The 18,617-nt window shown below is 35.8% G+C and overlaps 1 protein-coding gene across 30 annotated transcripts in view; it reads right to left on the reverse strand.

Moving 5' to 3' along the window:
* Positions 1-460: 460 nt before the first annotated feature.
* ablim2 (actin binding LIM protein family, member 2) overlaps positions 461-18,617 on the reverse strand; it is a 75,504-nt gene continuing 57,347 nt past the window's right edge. For 10 of the 30 annotated variants that reach the window (XR_013194449.1, XR_013194442.1, XR_013194452.1 and 7 more), the window contains 9 exons: positions 17,211-17,444; positions 14,063-14,161; positions 13,120-13,173; positions 11,670-11,710; positions 10,226-10,331; positions 9,715-9,773; positions 7,438-7,503; positions 6,391-6,471; positions 3,398-3,496 (listed from right to left, as the gene is read on the reverse strand). Coding sequence is in view for 4 of the 30 variants with exons in the window: in XM_077200962.1 (XP_077057077.1) it covers positions 3,383-3,496; positions 6,391-6,471; positions 7,305-7,312; positions 7,446-7,503; positions 9,715-9,773; positions 10,226-10,331; positions 11,670-11,710; positions 13,120-13,173; positions 14,063-14,161; positions 17,211-17,444 (854 nt within the window). In the remaining 26 variants the exon portion in view is untranslated. Of the gene's footprint in view, positions 3,497-6,390; positions 6,472-7,304; positions 7,313-7,437; positions 7,504-9,714; positions 9,774-10,225; positions 10,332-11,669; positions 11,711-12,830; positions 13,174-14,062; positions 14,162-17,210; positions 17,445-18,617 lie in introns of those variants that run through there. The other 20 variants (XR_013194463.1, XR_013194460.1, XR_013194459.1 and 17 more) reach the window with 6 other exon arrangements.

Consider the following 18,617-nt stretch of genomic DNA (forward strand, 5'->3'; position numbering starts at 1 on the left):
ATCTTCCCGAGATTGACAACCGTGTGAGCCAATCCGGCAGCGCGGTAAAAAACATTCTAACCAATAGCAGAACTGGTAGGCGTTAACATTTACACATTGGAAAGATGGAGTGTCGTAAGACATTTTTAGTTTCCACTATATATTTAACGTCTATAGGCCTGTATTTATTTAGTTTTTCATTCTATCTATAGATCTAGATATATCTATCTCTCTGTCTGTCTATCTATCTGTGGGCCGTCAGTCTATCTATCTTTCTGTCTATCTATCTGTGGGTAGTCTGTTTGGTTCAGCAACTCTTTACATTATAGCACTTGAATTGAAGTAGATGGTTTTATTGATATGAATCTATCTATCTATCTATCTATCTATCTATCTATCTATCTATCTATCTATCTATCTATCTATCTATCTATCTGGTTCAGCTACTTACTTTCTTTACAAAAAAACAAACACTTGAGTTGAAGTATAGCTGTTTTTATTGAGATGAATATCAATATTTCTTGCAAAGCAACTCAAAGAAACAGTGAATAAAAGGAGTGCATTTACATTTCCCCAAACTTTGCACAGTCAGAATAACATCACAATCACAGTTATACGCAGTAGTTAGTTTGCATATTAGCACAAAACCATGCGCACCCATGGGAAACCATATATGTTGTATGACCTCATCATAACACAAAGACAACTTCATAAGGTCTCTCAAACTTTCTAGGTATAAAATGTAAATGTGTAATAGTAGCAAAAGTAGTCCAGCAGCTCTCAAAACTGTTGGGTCAGAGTTCTCTTGGGTCACAGTCCTACATCTGCCTTCATCCAGACTTCACACACACAAAGAAAAATACATTTTGAAATAATTTCCAAAACAAACCATATTTAAAAAAAAAAACACAAAAATTGAACCAATTCAGATGTTTAAATGACCTCCTTGTTAAGTCTAGATTTGGATGTGTTTTTTTAAGGGTTACAGTGATGTTAAAGTATGAAGATGATCGAAAACACACTGATCTGAACTCACCTAGCCTGAACTATTGGACTGCTGTTCTGGAGGCTAACACCACTCACACCCACACACGCGCCTGTTTCTACAGCTGTTTAAATAAGACTAACGCATTTGTCCTCCTCAGCTCAACATGGTTCTTCTGGGAAGGCTCCCACCTACGCACTCAGACCAAAACACATTCATGTATTTTAGACAAGCTTTACTGTCTTTTCCCAAGCACAACAGATTTTGGCATGACCGGCAAAGGCTAAAATTTACTGCATGAAAAATGTTGCATTATGACCCTGAAGAAAGAGATTTGGATATGCACACACTTATAGTCGGTTAGAAACCATCATACTTTCACAATCAACAATAAAGTAAAACAATCTGAGTTTCCCTGCTGAGCAGTTAAAAAAAAATCCAAAGATGCCTTGATATTGTACAAGATATAGGCACATTACACATGGTTATTATTAGTCAAAACCTAGTTTACTGAATGTTGTTTTTCTAACAGTTCCAGATTTCTGACATCTTTAAGTAATATATCCATATGATAAAAGGACAAAACACTTTGCATGTTTCTTTGCAAATTTGAGTAACTGGCATCAGTAAAAGAACCAAGTTCAATTTCATCAGAGTAAAATATCTAGAGCAAACGTGGTACAATTTAAGAATGTGTGAGAAGAAACATAACAATCTCTCAGTAACTTTCAGATCTCAAATCAAGCAACATGTCATGATTACACTCTAAAGTTGAATATGAAGCCATTACGTGATGCTTCCAGTATATGCAGTGCATGCCTACAGGTTGACATGACCAGTGTAATGAACATTTGTATAAATATACAGCACACACATTTATTAACAATCAAACAAAAAATCAAATTTGTTTTAAATGAAATGAGGCGCCACTGAACTGCATGCTTTATTAAGTGTTGTATTGTATTAGTTTCACTAATTGCTACAGAAACTGTTAACTTTGGCATGGCTCCATGCTAAAGTCAATGTTGCAATTATTTGCAAATGGCAATTAAAGTATCTGGCAAAAATCTGTATGAAAAAAAAAATTGCATACAAAAATAAGGGTTTACTCTGCAATGAGCACTTTCATTTTCAAACAACGAGAAAGACCAAAGCAATATCTGGCTGATGCATTTGATAAGATTTATGACGATACGTAATGTGGACGATATATGAAGAAAGTATGCCAAGTCCCGATATCAGCTTAAATGTCTAAATGTCTTATTGATTAACTGTGTTGTCATAATAATGACATCTGATGAATTGCACATTGACCTGAAAAAGCCAACAGGTACATAATATGACACAAAAGCTATCCATTGTTCCAGCTGTCCGCACTCACAGTCATTGAGCAACAGTAAAGACTAATAAACATTTCAACTAACACTGTGTCCTCCTAACCAGGCGCAATACGACAAGTTCTCAATCCGATGTGTGATGAGACGCAACCACAGCCAATGAGAAGCTATTTAATGTTTAATATACAGTTCCGAGGAACCAATGACATTTCTCAGTGGGCGGGGCTACCAAGCATGATGCTGCGTAAATGGAAACCAATTGATCGACAAAGTGTCCTGTTTCTCTTCACTTGTCACGGTCGAGGCTGGAAAGGACAAAAAGTGTCGCTTTATTCTTGTCGCTTTATTGCGCCGCGTCTGGTTAGGTCACGTGTAAGGGTGCTTTGTTGACTTGCTCTGAATGAGTCTTTGGCCTGGTCATGCTAAAGCCAAGGATGAATGAGCTTCCATAAAGCTGATATCACATGATAGATGTTACAGTCAAAGCAGTGGCTGAGTATCATGTCTAAGAGGTAAGAAGAGGAACAGGCAGGAAGAGACTGAGAAAAGAGAGAGAGAAAGACATTGAGCAAAGAACACGAGTAGACGTGGACAAGACTTAGACGCTGGACAACATTCATTGCAGTCAAAAACAAGGGCACAGGGGAAGATGGGTAGTATTACATATCATAAAGACTTACATGTTGGCCATGTTTATCAACGGTATAAAATTTAAAGAAAGTGGCTTATATCAATATTGAGTGCCTTTTCCACAAAGAGAGAATACAACACAGTAATCACAGAGACAGCTGAGGGAGCGAGATCAAAGACAATCAAAGAGAAAAACAAAGAGTTTTGGAGAATTCAGTTCTGACTCCAGGCTCTCTGTCATCAGATTAACATTCAGGCCATGTGATGTGGCGTTCGCGCACAAAGATAGGTGGCAAACAGCGATTCTCAGCGTGAGATGGGATGATAGTAGCTATGCAGCAGAATGAAGGTGCATATATGTTTCTCTCACACTCATCCGTCCATGCACACAGGATGGATGAGAAGAGGTTTTCTCTTTATTTTTGCTTTCCTTTAAGCGATTCGACGTGATTTAAAACAAGCGTGCTTTCTTCTTGAGATCATTTTTCTTCCACAAAGCCAAACGGTCAAACTGTTCAATGGTCATCCCAAACACGTTGTAGAAGTCCTCTGGTGACAGGTGCCTCTGAAATGATAAGAATCAAAATAAACGCAATTATTATTTAGTTTTTTTTAAACATTACAGATTACTTTTGTTAACTGGACAATTTAAAGAGATAGTTCAGTTTACATTTTGTCAATTTATACACTCAAGTAGTTCCAAACTTGAATGACTTTCTTTCTTCAGTAGAACACAAAAGATGTTCTGCACTACATGTTTCAAATACTTTTATGCACTGATTGTTTTTAGTATTAGTTTAATAATTTTACAGTTGTAATGTAAAATGAAAATGTATTTTCTTAAATAATTAAAAATATAATTATAAATACATTTTACAGTGAACTATTACAATATACTGATATTTATATTTAGAATAAATCAATATGTCTATGTACAATAATAATAATTATTATTTCTGATCCAGCCATAGGCAGCAACGTCATTGCAACTTTTAAGGCCCAGAATCGTAGTAAAGACATCGTTAAAATAGTCCATGTGTCTACAGTGGTTCAAACTTAATGTTATAAAGTGACGAGAAAACTTTTTGTGCACAAATTTTTTTTTAAAAAAAAAAACGACTTTATTCAACAATCTCTTCTCCTCTATGTCGGACGTCATTATTGGCCCACGCTGTTCATGTGAGCACCTCGATGCATGCGTGTGATGCTGACCCAGTAACCAGCCAATAATGAGCCGGCATTCTGACGTAGAACCCGGAAGAGCTTTCCTATGTGGACTATTCATTTGGACTATTTTAACGATGTCTTTACTACCTTTCTGGGCCTTGAAAGTTGCAATGACTTTGCTACCTATGGATGGTTCAGAAACCACTCGGATCTCATCAAAAAGATCTTCGGTGTTCCGAAGATGAACAAAGTTCTTGGAACGACACGAGGGTGAATAAATTATGACAGAATTTTCATTTTTGGGTGAACTAACCCTTTAAGTAAGTTTTTGATTGATTCATTTCCGTTGCAAAAATCATTAGTTATTAACTTAAGGGCAGTTTACACGACACAGTTTTCAACTGAAAACAAAAAACTTTTAATTCTGGCCGTTCATTTACACAACAACGGTGTTGCCTGAGAATGCAAACGTTTTTGAAAACGATACCAATAATCACAAGATTTTGCCAAATTGTGCAGCCCTAAGCACATGTAGCACACCTGGTTTTATTCTTTTGGTTCACATTTTAAATTGCAGAAAGATCACAATTTTTATCAGAAAAATCGCAATGAGATTTTTTCCTCAAATCGTGAAGCTAATTATAAATCTTATGAAAACTTTGTGTGAGGAACAGACCAAAACTGAAATGGTTATTTATTAAACATTCTTCCTTGATAATATTGCTATATTCTTGCTGTGGACACCATACACTATGGAAAAGAGCAGCCTGGACATTCTGCTATATATATATATATATATATATATATATATATATTTCCACAGAAGAATGTCATTCAAATAATGAAACAATAATGACAGAATTGTCATTTTTGGGTAAACTATCACTTTAAAGCATGCAGAATAGCTCTATGATATAGTCATCCATCTATGAAGGCCTAAAATAACACTGTCAAAAAGCTAATCAAACCTTAATCAGAACAAACCCAAAGGACCTTCACGCCAGGAATCTAAGCACTGTTTATTCTGCTAACAATATCTACATGACGCAAACGTCTTTACAGATTAAAGACAGAGTGAAAAATACAATATTGACAATAATTACAACCATCTATTTCCATGTGTCACCTAAAGCTTTGCACTTGTTAAGGACATTCATTGCCTTTAGCAAAATCAGGATTACGAGCACGACTGGGCAATAAAAGTTGGCAGGCTTTTAAGCCTATGACCTCGATTTGGGTTTAAACCATTCCAGAAAGGATTTGTATACATTTGTATTCTTTTCAGCCCTGTTGTATGTGGTACTGTAACACTTGCAGATGTGTGGGTATCTTGCATGCCTCCAAATAGATGCTGAAATCACCGTCTTTGGAAAGTTTTGGGTGTTGCAAGTGTCTCCCGCTGGGAGACTGACTCCAATCATGCTCAGTTCAAACAGATGTGACAATGGCCTCTCATTTCAGGACAGGATTCATATGCTGAAACATGGGGACTCTACATAGACGTAATGGTTTTTATACTGTACAAACTGTATATTCTATTCCTTACACTAACCCTACCATCACAGAAAACTTTATGCATTTTTACATATTCAAAAAACTCATTCTGTATGATTTATAAGCTTGTTTCCTCAATTTACGTCCCCATGAGTCAGTGTGCATTCATGTTGAAGTGCCCACCGTGATAGAAAAACATGAACACACACACAAACACACACACACATTTTGAGATATTGCAATTTTAACCACAGTGATTCCAAGCTAACAGTTATAGGGGGTGGGGGTGGGGGTGTTGGGGGGGGGGGGGGGGGTAAATAAATCAACATCTCTCGTAATTCATGCCGAAGTTAAAGTGAGCCAGACATTTTCCCTCCCTTTTCCATTCAAACCCACTAATAACACTGACACAATGTCCAGGAACACTGAGGATATATTATGTGTTGGCCGTGGGCATAAACAACTCTTTGTCTGGCTGCCTTTTTGTATATTTTGATCAAGATGATCAAACAAAATTATTATTAAACTGCAATAAGACAGCCCATGCTCCATAATAAACAAAATTACACAATTGCATGTAAGTGTAAATCATTATAAAATCATCGCTTGATGATGACTTTGCTCTTTGGAACATCCCAATACCTCTATTTAAAATATAAATCACACTAAACACTATCATCTACAGCATAAGGCTGAGTAGTTGTTCCGTAAACAGGCCACATAGAGAGGAGTACATAGAAGAATAGACAAGAAAGAAAGAAAAGTGGTCTACTTGAAGTTCTCATAAAAAAAAATTACCTCCAGTCTGGTGCGGTCCACATCACGTGGTAGTTTTACTCGGACTCTGTGGGTCACAGCTAGCATGTCATAGGGGTAGACCTGCAACACGCATGCATGTGAAAAGCACACAATTACACAAATGCACACATACACTACCATTCAAAAGTTTGGGGTTGGTAAGTAAAGAAATGAATACTCTTATTCAGCAAGGATACATTAAATTGATCAAAAGGGACAGTAAAGACAGTAAACATTCATAATGTTTTCAAGATTTCAATTTCAAATAAATGCTGTGCTTTTGAACTGTCTATTCAAAGAATCCTGAAAAAAAGTATCATGGTTTTCAACATTTATAATAATAAGAAATGTTTCTTGTGAATTAAATCAGCATATTAAAATGACTTCTGAAGGATCATGTGACACTGAAGCCTGAAGTATTAACTGCTGAAAATTTTGCTCTGCCTTTACTAGAATAAATTGCATTTTAAAATACATAAAAATAGAAATTATTTGTTTTAAATTGCAATTATATTTCAGAATATTACTGTTTTTCTCAACTGTTTTGCTTCAGGAACCAGTTTTTAAAGGTGCCAAACCAGTATCAGAAATATTTATTGTAGAATAATTTCCTTTAAATCAAGCATTCAAATTTGATTTTGATTTATTAATCAATATGGACCAAAACATTCAAAATTATTAAAACTATATAGGCTGAATTTAAAATGTAACAATTTTAACATAATTTGAATCTATATTTAATGCTGTCTGAGTTTGTTGCATTTTATTATTTTCATATAACATTTCCCCCCCGATCACAACAGTCTTGCAACTTATTTTCAGGTCACCCGTTTTACAAAATGTGCAAGTGATAAACTTTGTGTAATAGCAGCGTTGAAAAGCTACAGCAGTCCATTAAACACACCAGAACTTACCTTATACTCTGAGTAAAGGATGGAAAACAGGAAAGAGGTTGAAAAAAAGAGAAAGGGAAAGACAAATTACAAACATTAATCTTATGTGGTACAAATGCAACTCGTCTATCGTCTATACAAGTTAAATACTCACTCACTCACCTCTCATTCCACTCCAAGATGAGTCATGATCTACATCATCCTCACCAAGATCAGCCGCCTAGTAAGGAGAAATTGGCATTTATGAAATCTGTATACAGTGCATGGCAATATCACAACACAAATATCCCTATTTTATTCAAGCAGTAGGTGGCAGTTTCCTCAACAACCGGCACATTAAAGCTCCAGTAGGTAGCTTTTGTAAACAAATATTTGTTAAAATTCTCATTATGTCCTGACAGTAGAATATGAGACAGATAATCTGTGAAAAAAATCAAGCTCCTCTGGCTCCTCCCTGTGGTCCTACTGCCATTTGCAGAAATACACCGCTCCCGGTGAGAAACAACCAATCAGAGCCAATGTCTTAGCAGTGTCAATCACGCTCGTGTACGCGCTGATCACCCCTCTCTTGTACCGTCGTTCGTGACTCTCCTGTTCGAACTCGTTCATCCAAATGAACGAATCTTTTTTCGAGTCATTTCGTTCATTCAACGAACAAAATGACTAGAAAAAAATTTGTTCATTTTGAACTAGTCTTTTTTGGAGTCATTTCGTTCATTCAACGAACGGCTGACTCGAAAAAAGATTTGTTCATTTGGATGAACGAGTTCGAACAGGATCACGAACGTGCATCACAGAACAGAGCAAGGCGAGCATTTGTGTTTATAAAACTTAAAGTTTTTTATTTATTTTTGAAATGACCGATCGTTTCACTAGATAAGACCCTTATTCATCGTCTGGTATCGTTTAAAACCCTTTGAAGCTGCGCTGAAACTGTCATTTGGTCCTCTAAACGTTTGTGTCCTATTGAAGTCCATTATATGGAGAAAAAGCCTGGAATGTTTTCATCAAAAAACTTAATTTCTTTTCGACTGAAGAACGAAAGACATGGACATCTTGGATGACATGGGGGTGAGTAAATTATCAGCAAAAGTTTTTTTTAAAGTTAACTAATCCTTTAACGTTTTCTTAGTAGCTATAACTTATAGAAAGAGTGCAACCTTATAAAGTTACATGTATTGCAAAATACATAATGATTTGAGGACCAAGTTTGTAGTTAAAGTATGGGGAGGCCATAGTCAATGTAAAGCATATTGTTGATGTTTCGTCCCTATTAGTGAATGTTCCATAATGGTTTATAATCCGCCGTCATCGGTGGTCCTGCTTACTAGCCTGTGCGTTCACGGCAGGCTCCGCTGTGGGGGAGGAGCTGTGGAGGGAGGGCTGTAGCGCAGCAGAGAGCAAAGGGGTTGGACCTGTAAGTTGTGCTTGTTCAAATTTTCAGGCTAAGTCAACATTTTCTCAAAACTCCCTACTGCAGCTTTAATGCCCCAAAGGATCAACCGATTTCAAAGTCTGGTTTTAAGAAGGTCACAAAAATCTCATTGGAAACGTTCCGCCATGCCGTGACCATTTCTTTTTTGCTACTATCAAATGAGATTAACAATATCATGCTGGAACAGAGCGGCTGTTGTAACTGTGAAAGTTTTTCTTTCATTTCCTGAAGTTAAAGGTTAAAGTCTAGTGCAGACAGAGGCTTGAATCCTTTAAATATTGATCTATGACCATCTCTCTGTTTCACATGCTTTAGTGAATGCTTGTGGAAAGTAACAGGGAAATTTGACACTAAATCAGAACAGATTAGATATAAGGAATAGGTAAATTTTCTGTTTTCAAGTAGTTTATTGTCCTGGGAGTTGGATAAAAAGAAGAGTTGCAAAATACTGCCACCTAGTGAACAGGAGAAGCTTTTTCAAACTATTCCCAAAACAAAGAAGACACCGGCACTCTGCATGCGAGATAAAAGATCTGAATTAGATTATTAGTAAACGCGTGTGTATGGGTTTTCTGCTGTGGATGCACATTTGCTCTTCATTACAAAGGATAATTCATTAAGAGAGCTAGATTTCTAGTTCAAGATCAAAGTAGAACATGGAAAACAGCCAGAGGGTGGGAGCAAGACACACTTCTAAATGCACGCAAACACAGACACACCCTCTCAGCATTATGGCTTCCTCAGCTAAATCTCTACACTAACTGATCTGTGACTGTGTGTCCTCATGTGTGCGATTACAACAGCCCTCCGTGTCCCAGCAGCTGGGTTTGACAAATCCAACTAGGATCAAACTACATTCTTCACTGCTGAGAGAGCAAATGACAGCATTTGTGACCACAGCTCACATATATTCCCATAAATCACGGACAGATGGAGTATTACAAAGTTTGTGGGGTGCTGTGTTTGTGTGCAGTTATCAGGTCTTATAAGGTTTACCTTGTATATGCCGTTCCGCCCATATCCTGGAAGCGAAGCAGACTTATTGTATGGAAAGTCTGTAAAACAGAGTTGGTTGAATGGTTTATATTTCTGGCACTTTACTCTAGCATCGGGTTCAAGGGGACTGGCAGTTTAAGGAGGAAAAGATAAGACATTGAAAGTACAATTATTATGATAGCTGTAAGAAATAAAGTTTTGCGTTTAAGTTAAAAGAGGCAATTACACAAGTCTGTTTACTCTAGAAAGCACATACACAGAGAACCAGCCTGAAATATTACAAATATTTTTTTAAGCACTATTCGATTATACAACAGTTTTCAGATTCACTTAAATTACTAATATGTTGACAAACATTTTTGCATATTTTAGTTGTTCTCCATTCATGCATTTTCACTATTCCTATTGCCTATATAGAAAATAGCTGGTTATGGATGTTCCCATGCTGGCCGCTGAGTGAATTGACATGACTGGAGTTTGGATTTCATGAAATCATTATTTGGCTACTCACTGGGTAGAGACATATCAGTGGGCAAGCTGTGGGTGGAGGTCCTGGGGTCAAGATCTGGAGACTGTCCATCAATCTCACTCTTCAGGTTCATCCAACTTGTTCTGGTCTATTGAGTCAGAAATACAGATTATACAACCAACTAAAGAATTTAATGAAAAATACAGGATGGAACACATTTAAGTTTGATTACATTACTAAAACATTCATTATTAGATCATTATATTTTAATAACATTTTGTCTTGCGTTAAAGGAGAACATTTATTTTGATGTGTTGACCAATAAAACTAGTAAACTACTTGATTGTAATTTTAACTGTAGTGTGTTATTCGAAATTACATTTGAAGTGAATATATTTTAAATGTACTAAATTGCAACTTCATCATTGCAAATATGTATTTACGTATACGTATATGTATTACGTATGTTAGTTTTCCATAAATACTTGTCAGTTCACTCAGCAGTACACTAAACCATATTAGAAGTAATCATGAAATTACATATAATGTTCTGAAGTCCTAAATAAAGGGACACTGTGTAAGATGTTTGGATCAAACTATCCAAAAACCACTAGATCAATGTTATATATTTTGTTGATGTGTACTTACATTATCCCAAATGTTTCTAAGAATGTTTAAATCCAGAGAAATAAGCAATTTTAACCAGGAGACGGACATTGTCCGTGCGTCGCCTATCAAATACATCATACCCTCAATTTCCGATTAAATTTAGGCTTTTATTCACATATAAACATTGTTCAGCTAACATAAACAGACAATCAACCAAACCTGCTTGATGCACGAGAATAGACCTAACTGGTTCTTGAGGAAGCTCAAACGTGCTGCTTAACACGAGAACAAACCTCATTGATCTTGAGGAAGCTCAAACATGCTGCTTAACATGAGAACAAACCTCATTGGTTCTCAAGCAAGCATTCTTGAACTTTTGTTTATCATAACTTTACAGTATGTGTGCGTTGATGAATGTTTATATGTAAATAAATGCCTAAATTGAATCCGTTCAACGTATAATGCGATCGTGTCTCTTTAGAAAATTTGGACTAAACCGCTCGATTCATATGGATTAGTTTTACGAGATCTTTATGAACTTTTTGAAGCGTCAAAATGGTAGTTGCGTAGCTGTCAACGGAGGGACGGAAATAGCTCAGATTTTATTAAAAATATCTTCATTTGTGTTCCGAAGAGAAAACAAAAGCCTTACGGGTTTGGAACGACATGAAGGCAAGTAAAAAAAGACAGATTTTCATTTTTGGGTGAACTAACCCTTTAAAGTATATTATTTCCATAATAAGAACTCTTTTTAAGGTATGCTAAGGTGTACTTCCTTTTCACAAGGGTCAGTTGGATTAAATTACCAAAACATCTTGATTCTGAAAGTTTAGAATAGACGAAAACACAGAGATGTTCATGTAAATATATAAATCACCTTTCTGTCTACGTCATCATCTTGCCAGGAGGTTCTGGAAGCTGCATCACAGTAAGAAAGTTTAAATATATCCTAATGGACAGTTTGCACTGTTTGAGAGAGTGACTGACACAAGTTACATCATGCAAGTTACCACAAACACATACAAAAAATTTACATTTCACCAGATTTTTTCAGTGTAGTTTGATTTTAGACAGGGTTTAAAAAAATCTCACTATTCACTAGGTGAGAAAAAAAATGTACGGACAAAATCAACAAGCAAGTGAAAACCAAACACAATGGTTTTTAATCAAACACAAAAAGTGTGACAACCAAACACAATGTCAATCAGGGTGAAGGGGCAAATTCAGAAAAAAGGACAAAAGAAACGAGTCAAGTGATTAATAGCTTTACCACCCAATCACAATAAGCTTTTCTGATGTATTTGAACCAATCACAATGAGTTACACAAATGCCTTTGACATTTCACCAAACCAATGAGTTACACAAATACCAAACATTGTCTAGCATCAACAGTACATTACAACACCACAGACAGATGGGAAACTATACTGCAACTGACATATGTATGGATGGACAGAGGCCGGAAAATTAAAGAAAGATTATATCTGACTGCTGTTTCCATGTCAGGATTAACCAATACCATAAAATTGCACACACAAAAAAAAATTTGTAGGATAGGATTTTGTCTATGAAAACATCATATCAAAGGCATTATTTACATAAAATGTAAAGTTTGGGGTCAGTAAAAAATAAAATAAAAATTGTATTACAAAACATCAATTTCAAATAAATGCTGCTCTTTTTATTCATATAGAGTGATTTCTGAAGGATCATGTGAGGAATTGAGCAAAATTCCACTTTGCCATCACATGAATAAAATATACTTTAAAATATATATTCTAATAGAAATCAGTTTATTTTAAATTGTAATAATGTTTTACAATATTACTGTTTCTACTGTATTTTTGAGCTAACAAATCCAGCCTTGGAAAGTAAGAGAGTTCTTAAAAAATCAAATTAAATTAAAAGATCATACCAACCCCAAATCTTTTGAACGGTAGTATATGTGTAACACCAAATGCATACAAAACAACAATTACAAAATCTGCAAGTAACTTGACATTAATCAGCAATAATAATGCTTCAGGGCTAATTGCTATTCCAAATAAACCCAATAAATATGCATGAAATATGACCCATTGCATGTGGTCAAGATATTTGCTGATGCACAACAAACAATTAGGTACTGACTGCTTGATAACAAGTACCTTGTCAAATCCAAACCTTTTTCAGGGATTTGTAAAACCTAAGGCCTACTGTTTGGAGCTGAAATGGAAACCAGCAGACAGAAGGAGGGTCAAAGGTTACAGCTTAATGGCAACAGGTACCATGGTGACATGCGTAACAGCATGCAAAGAAACGTGATTGTACGGAGACTGGACTGTACCATGCTGTTTGTAGATAGGGGGCTTTCTATAGATATTATCTTTGACTTTAGCCTCTGAGAATGGAAGACATAGAGAGGAAGAGAGGAAGGGAGTAAGAGAATAAGAAAGAAGATGAATAAAGAAGCATGAGTTATTAGAGCATGGAATCAGGGCAAAAGAAAAGGCAGCAAATGCAGTATATGATGCTGTAAAAGATTCTAGATATTGCAGTTCATTTCATTATCACTATGTGCAGAAATGTTCATGGTCGGCATGCAACGATCAAGCATTTTGCCTTTGACAAAATCCTCGGCTTTGAAAAATGGATTTGAAACATGGATTTTTCTGCATTATACATTATAAACATTATTATAAATAACAAAAGTTTCATCTCATTTTCAACTTGGAAGACAGAAATGTCACCTAAAATGAGCTACGCCAAGAGGAAAAGGAGAGATAAATGGTGTAATTGCAATGACATAATGTCTTATTAATTGACACAGCATGTGTATCTCTACAGCTTGTTTAGGTCATCTCAACCTCACGTCTGCTTCTCAACCATTACTTCAAGAAAAAAAATCAGTCATTTAGTGTAACACATGTGGGACATTTTAAGAGCCGTTTCAGCCTCTGCCAGCATTGGAAACAAGGCGTCATTAGAAAAAATGGGCAGAAAACACATGAAACTGATGTTTAGGTTTATTTTAAACATATCCAGGGATGAGCAATGACATTAAGTTTCTTTTATGTACTAAAAATAGGGCTTTGCTTGCAATAATGAATTATAAATGTACAAAATTGATGCACAAAAATGGCACTATATGAAAATGAATTATTGAGTCTGCAAGATTTTTTTCATGTAATAGACATATATGTGGCCGAAAAAAGAGGATTAAACATTGTACAGGAGACAGGACAGAAGAGGATAAGAGATGCGAGTAAAGGACAAGATTTAGCACCTACCTGGGACATGGAAATGCCGTGGAGCTGCTACATATGTAGAAGGAGATTTGCCATCAGAGTAGGTGGAGAGACTGGGGGTACTCCGCCCACTTTCACTACCTTTTTTTTTTGGGGGGGGGGGGGGGGGGGGGGACATAAAAAAGAAAAGGAAAGAGAAGAAGAGTTAACAGGGTTGCCAGAATTAAGCTGCATTGAGTTTTAAATGTTCCGATAAACCTCACAATACAGCCAGCTTTAAAAAAGACCAATTTGTCTTTGCATTGGAAATTGTTAAAGTCTGTTTATACTGACAGCATCTGTTCAGCAGAGACTCAAGATTCATGCTCTGCTTGAACTGAGCAGACAACTCAATATGAATTGAACATAAACCACAGGCTGAACTGTGACGTCTTCATCATCTTTAGGGGAAAATATTATGTATTTATAATCATAGTCTACCAAACTGAGACTAAAAGAAAAGAGAGAGAATCTCTTATTTTACTATTCACTACAATGTTTTATTTAAATCACTGTGAAGTCATTTGCATATTCTGAAAGCAAAAAATAAATAAACCAACATAACTGTCTTTTTCTCCTTTTTCTTTTAAATCTCTCGTTCATACACACTTGCAACTGTCCTTCAGACACATGCACACACCATTAAACACACTAAGTGCTGTTAGTAAAAATTCACCCTGTATCAGGGGAAAATCATCCACACATCTGGAGCTGGGGGAGCAGGAAATTGTCATAAAACACACCAAACATACACAAATCACAACACTGGAGCACATAGTGAAGTATGAAGGTCTCGATGCTCCCCATTACTCATTGAAATATGATTTTATTGCCATTGCGACACCCTTCTCGTGTCAGCTGGGTGTAATGCAGCATGTATTTTATCACAAACAAATATTCTGTAAATTATTTCCATATTCATTTTATATATCTTAAAGGGGTGGTATAATGCCCTTTCACAAGATTTAAAATAAATATCTGATGTCCTCAGAGTGTGTATGTGAAGTTTTAGCTCAAAATACCCCACAGATATTTTTATATAGCATGTTAAAATTGTCACTTTTTGAGGGCGAGCAAAAACCCACAGTTTTTGTGTCTGTTCCTTTAAATGCAAATGAGCTTCTGCTCCCAGCACAGGGGGCGGAGTTTCAACAGCTCCTTCTTGGCAGCTTCTATTACCTCACACAGACATGCACTGAAAATTTCAAAAACTTTTAACCTTTTATGTTCAAACCGGAGTCAGACAATATGGAGAGACTCAAGAAGTGACAACATGTAGAAAACATTTTTAAATGGTTAGTTGATGAATTTATGTAGCTTATGTGCAGTTTTCTTCTAGTCATTGATTAGCATATTCTGTCTTGATAATCTATAAATCGCATTCCCGGGGTTTATGTACATTTTAGGGTTTGTGATGTCACTAACCCGGGGGGAATGTCGTGTAGTCCCTACCAGCCGTTTGTTGTAGTCCTTAAAAAGCAATTTCTTTAAAGAAAATATCTCCCATTGCTTAACCACTCTAAGTAGAAACCAAACTCACTGGTGATATGACCAGATTGAGGCAGCTACAGTATGCGATTGTTTTGCATTTGTAAGGAAGAGCTGATTTTCCTCTTGTGTGGCTCCTTTGCCAATAAGAAGTCAATTAGACAGCTAAGTAGATCATAAACGGCACACTCCAAACACAACCTCAATGTACGTCCATGGTGCATTAAAGGGTTGGCCTGGAACTGCACAAGGCCAAAGTTTGCCACTGTGCCTGGCAAACCGACCCAAAATTACAGCTCATCAATTTACCCCTTTAATCTTCTCCTGCAAACTTTATTCCCGCTCTTTCTACTTCTTGCAGAGAAACCACAAAACCAAAATCTGTAGCCTGATTTACAGTAAATATAAAGGGGTTTTCCTGTTTTCCATCATACTTTCCTCCTCAACACAGACATCTTTTATTGATGAATAAATACTCTCCAATATATCCTAAATATACATAGAATGTATTTGCTTTTGGGATTTAAAATTTAAAATGAAAAAGGATTTTAAACAAAGTTATGATGTAAAATGAAGAAATAGTTTCTGAAATAAATTCTGCATTTATTTGCAAAGTCAATGGGTCAGCAATTAAATAAGCAAATTTGGTGTATGTTTTGATATTGATCTGTTTTGAAATTTGGTAATGATTCTATTGTATAATTTGAAATTAATTTATTATAGTATTAAAAATCCAAAATACAAGCATGTTCACTAGTTGTCTCAGACTTTTGGACTATACTATATCCACCTGAAAATTACTGCCTGTCTGAGTACGCATGATATGTTAAATAACATATATTTACAAATAACACTTGAAAATGCTGAAAAGAGAGAAATGACAACCACAAGGTAAATGGTAACACTAACACAAACATACAGACAGTCACTTTGAATATCAAACGCATGGGGGAAAATTTCACCTTACCAGACGAAGCACAACATCAACTAACAGTACAACAAATAAATGCATATTAATGTTTACCACCAATGTTCGCATTTTTCTTGTGCATAAAGTTACTGTTTCATCTCAAATATAATTTTCCATGCAAAATGATAGGACATACAAACTCTATATAAACACAATACCAGCAAGCAATTGGTCCGAGGACAGAACCTTGCGGTACACCTACAATCTCACATCACTGTAATACACTGGTGATACACAGTGAAAGAGAGACTGATTTTTAGGGTTTACCGTGAGAAGGCAAATTGAGGTGAAGGGCTGTCCTAGGCCTACTTTCAGACTTTGCTTCCTGTTTGAATCCTGTATCAATTCCTGTTCGGGAAAGGTGGATGAAGGATAGGGTAGTAATTTCATGTCTGCAATTTGCTAGTCCATTGTGAATGCAAACCCTTATGCAGCTCTAAGTGTTACAGAGCTTGATCCATTGTTCTTTAGTATTGCAATCCAATTCCAAAAGCAAGAACTTCATGCACATTGTGACAGTCTTGTTTAAGTTTTTTTAAACAGCATTTTTTTAGTATTGCACTCGTTCATTCATTTTGTCAAGGGGAAGTTAATCTTTTACCAATAAAATTCAAGTGCACACTTAAGTTCACACAAGTGCAGTCAGTAGGTGGTTTGTTACTAGACAAAGGCCTGCCGGAAGAGCTGTGGTACCTCTTAAGTAAGGGATGTAGTTGTGTTGTTGGAGCAAAGCCAGAGTAGTGGGGTTGAGGGACAGGGCCACACCACCGCTCCCTGCCTGTGGAGTGTTTCTACCACTGCTGCTGTACAAAGGCAGTGGGGAGGAGCCTCTGGCACTACCATGGGTGCTACTCCTCCCCGAGGTTGGTACAGACAACAAGTTGGAATTTTCTGGTTGGGTGGTGTATTTGACGCTCAGATATTGCTCTGAGCAAGAGACCCAGCCGGTCAGGGAAGAATGGCAGTAATATGAGAATTGTGAATATTGAGAATAGAGAATAACTATACTAAAAACCAAATAATTCTTTAAATTACTTTGATCTTGAAATTCTACCTCAAATCAGTTTATTGTTTTTTAAATTATGATTGTAGAATGGAATGCTTTAGCACTGTTCCAAACTTGGTGCTTTTTTATGAGGCTGCATTTATATGATCAAACATGTATATATATATAAAAAAACAGTAAAATTATGTATTACAACAATTTAAAATAATGGTTTTCTTTTTTAATATATTTTGTGTATTTAATGTAATTAATTCCTGTGATGCAAGTCTTCAGTGTCAAATGATAATTCAGAAATCATTAAAATGTGATGATTTGGTGCTCAAGAAACATCTCATTATTGTCAATGTTGAAAACAGTTGTGCTGCCTAATATTTTTATATTTTTTGATGAATAGAAAGTTAAAAAAAATTTGATTAGAAATTTATAACAAGTGTATTTCCTATCACTTTTGATCAATTTAATGTATCCTCAATGAAGAAAAGTATTGATTTATTTTATAAATCTTTCTGAAGTTAAAAAACATAAATACACATAAGGGCTTTTCACACTTGAAATAGTTAACATTGGATCATTCTATACCCCGGGTAAACGGAATACTGGGTTATCTTGCTTCACGTTTCACACTGCTTAAAATTAGGGCTGGATGATATGGCCGAATTTTATATCACAATATATTTCTTATTTTCGGTCGATACGATATAATTCCGATACCGATATGAACAATATAAAAGCCTCAGAAAAACTGCCAAGAACGCCCACAACAGATGTCTGTACCTACAATCTTCTGAAAAAATAATTTGCCAAGTCTATGAAATCTGCTGGAGTCTTTCGCTACTGCACCATAACAAACTACATGAAGCAATGAAATAACCCATCATAACAATAATATTCTCTTCTCAATACCTGCTACAAGACTATGAAAGCATATGGGTAGCAATATTCCGTTTGAAATGTAATATGCAAAATGACAATGCAATATTTAAAATGGCAATGCATTTCTGTTTTTAAATTTACATTTGCCATTACATTTGTGCAACGTTTGGTGCAAAATTTAAATTAAAATTAAATTATATAATTTACATTTGCCATTTCAT

Source organism: Siphateles boraxobius, unplaced genomic scaffold (assembly GCF_051911475.1).
Source record: "Siphateles boraxobius isolate OS27281-9 unplaced genomic scaffold, OSU_SipBor_1 46, whole genome shotgun sequence".
Lineage (NCBI taxonomy): Eukaryota > Metazoa > Chordata > Actinopteri > Cypriniformes > Leuciscidae > Siphateles > Siphateles boraxobius.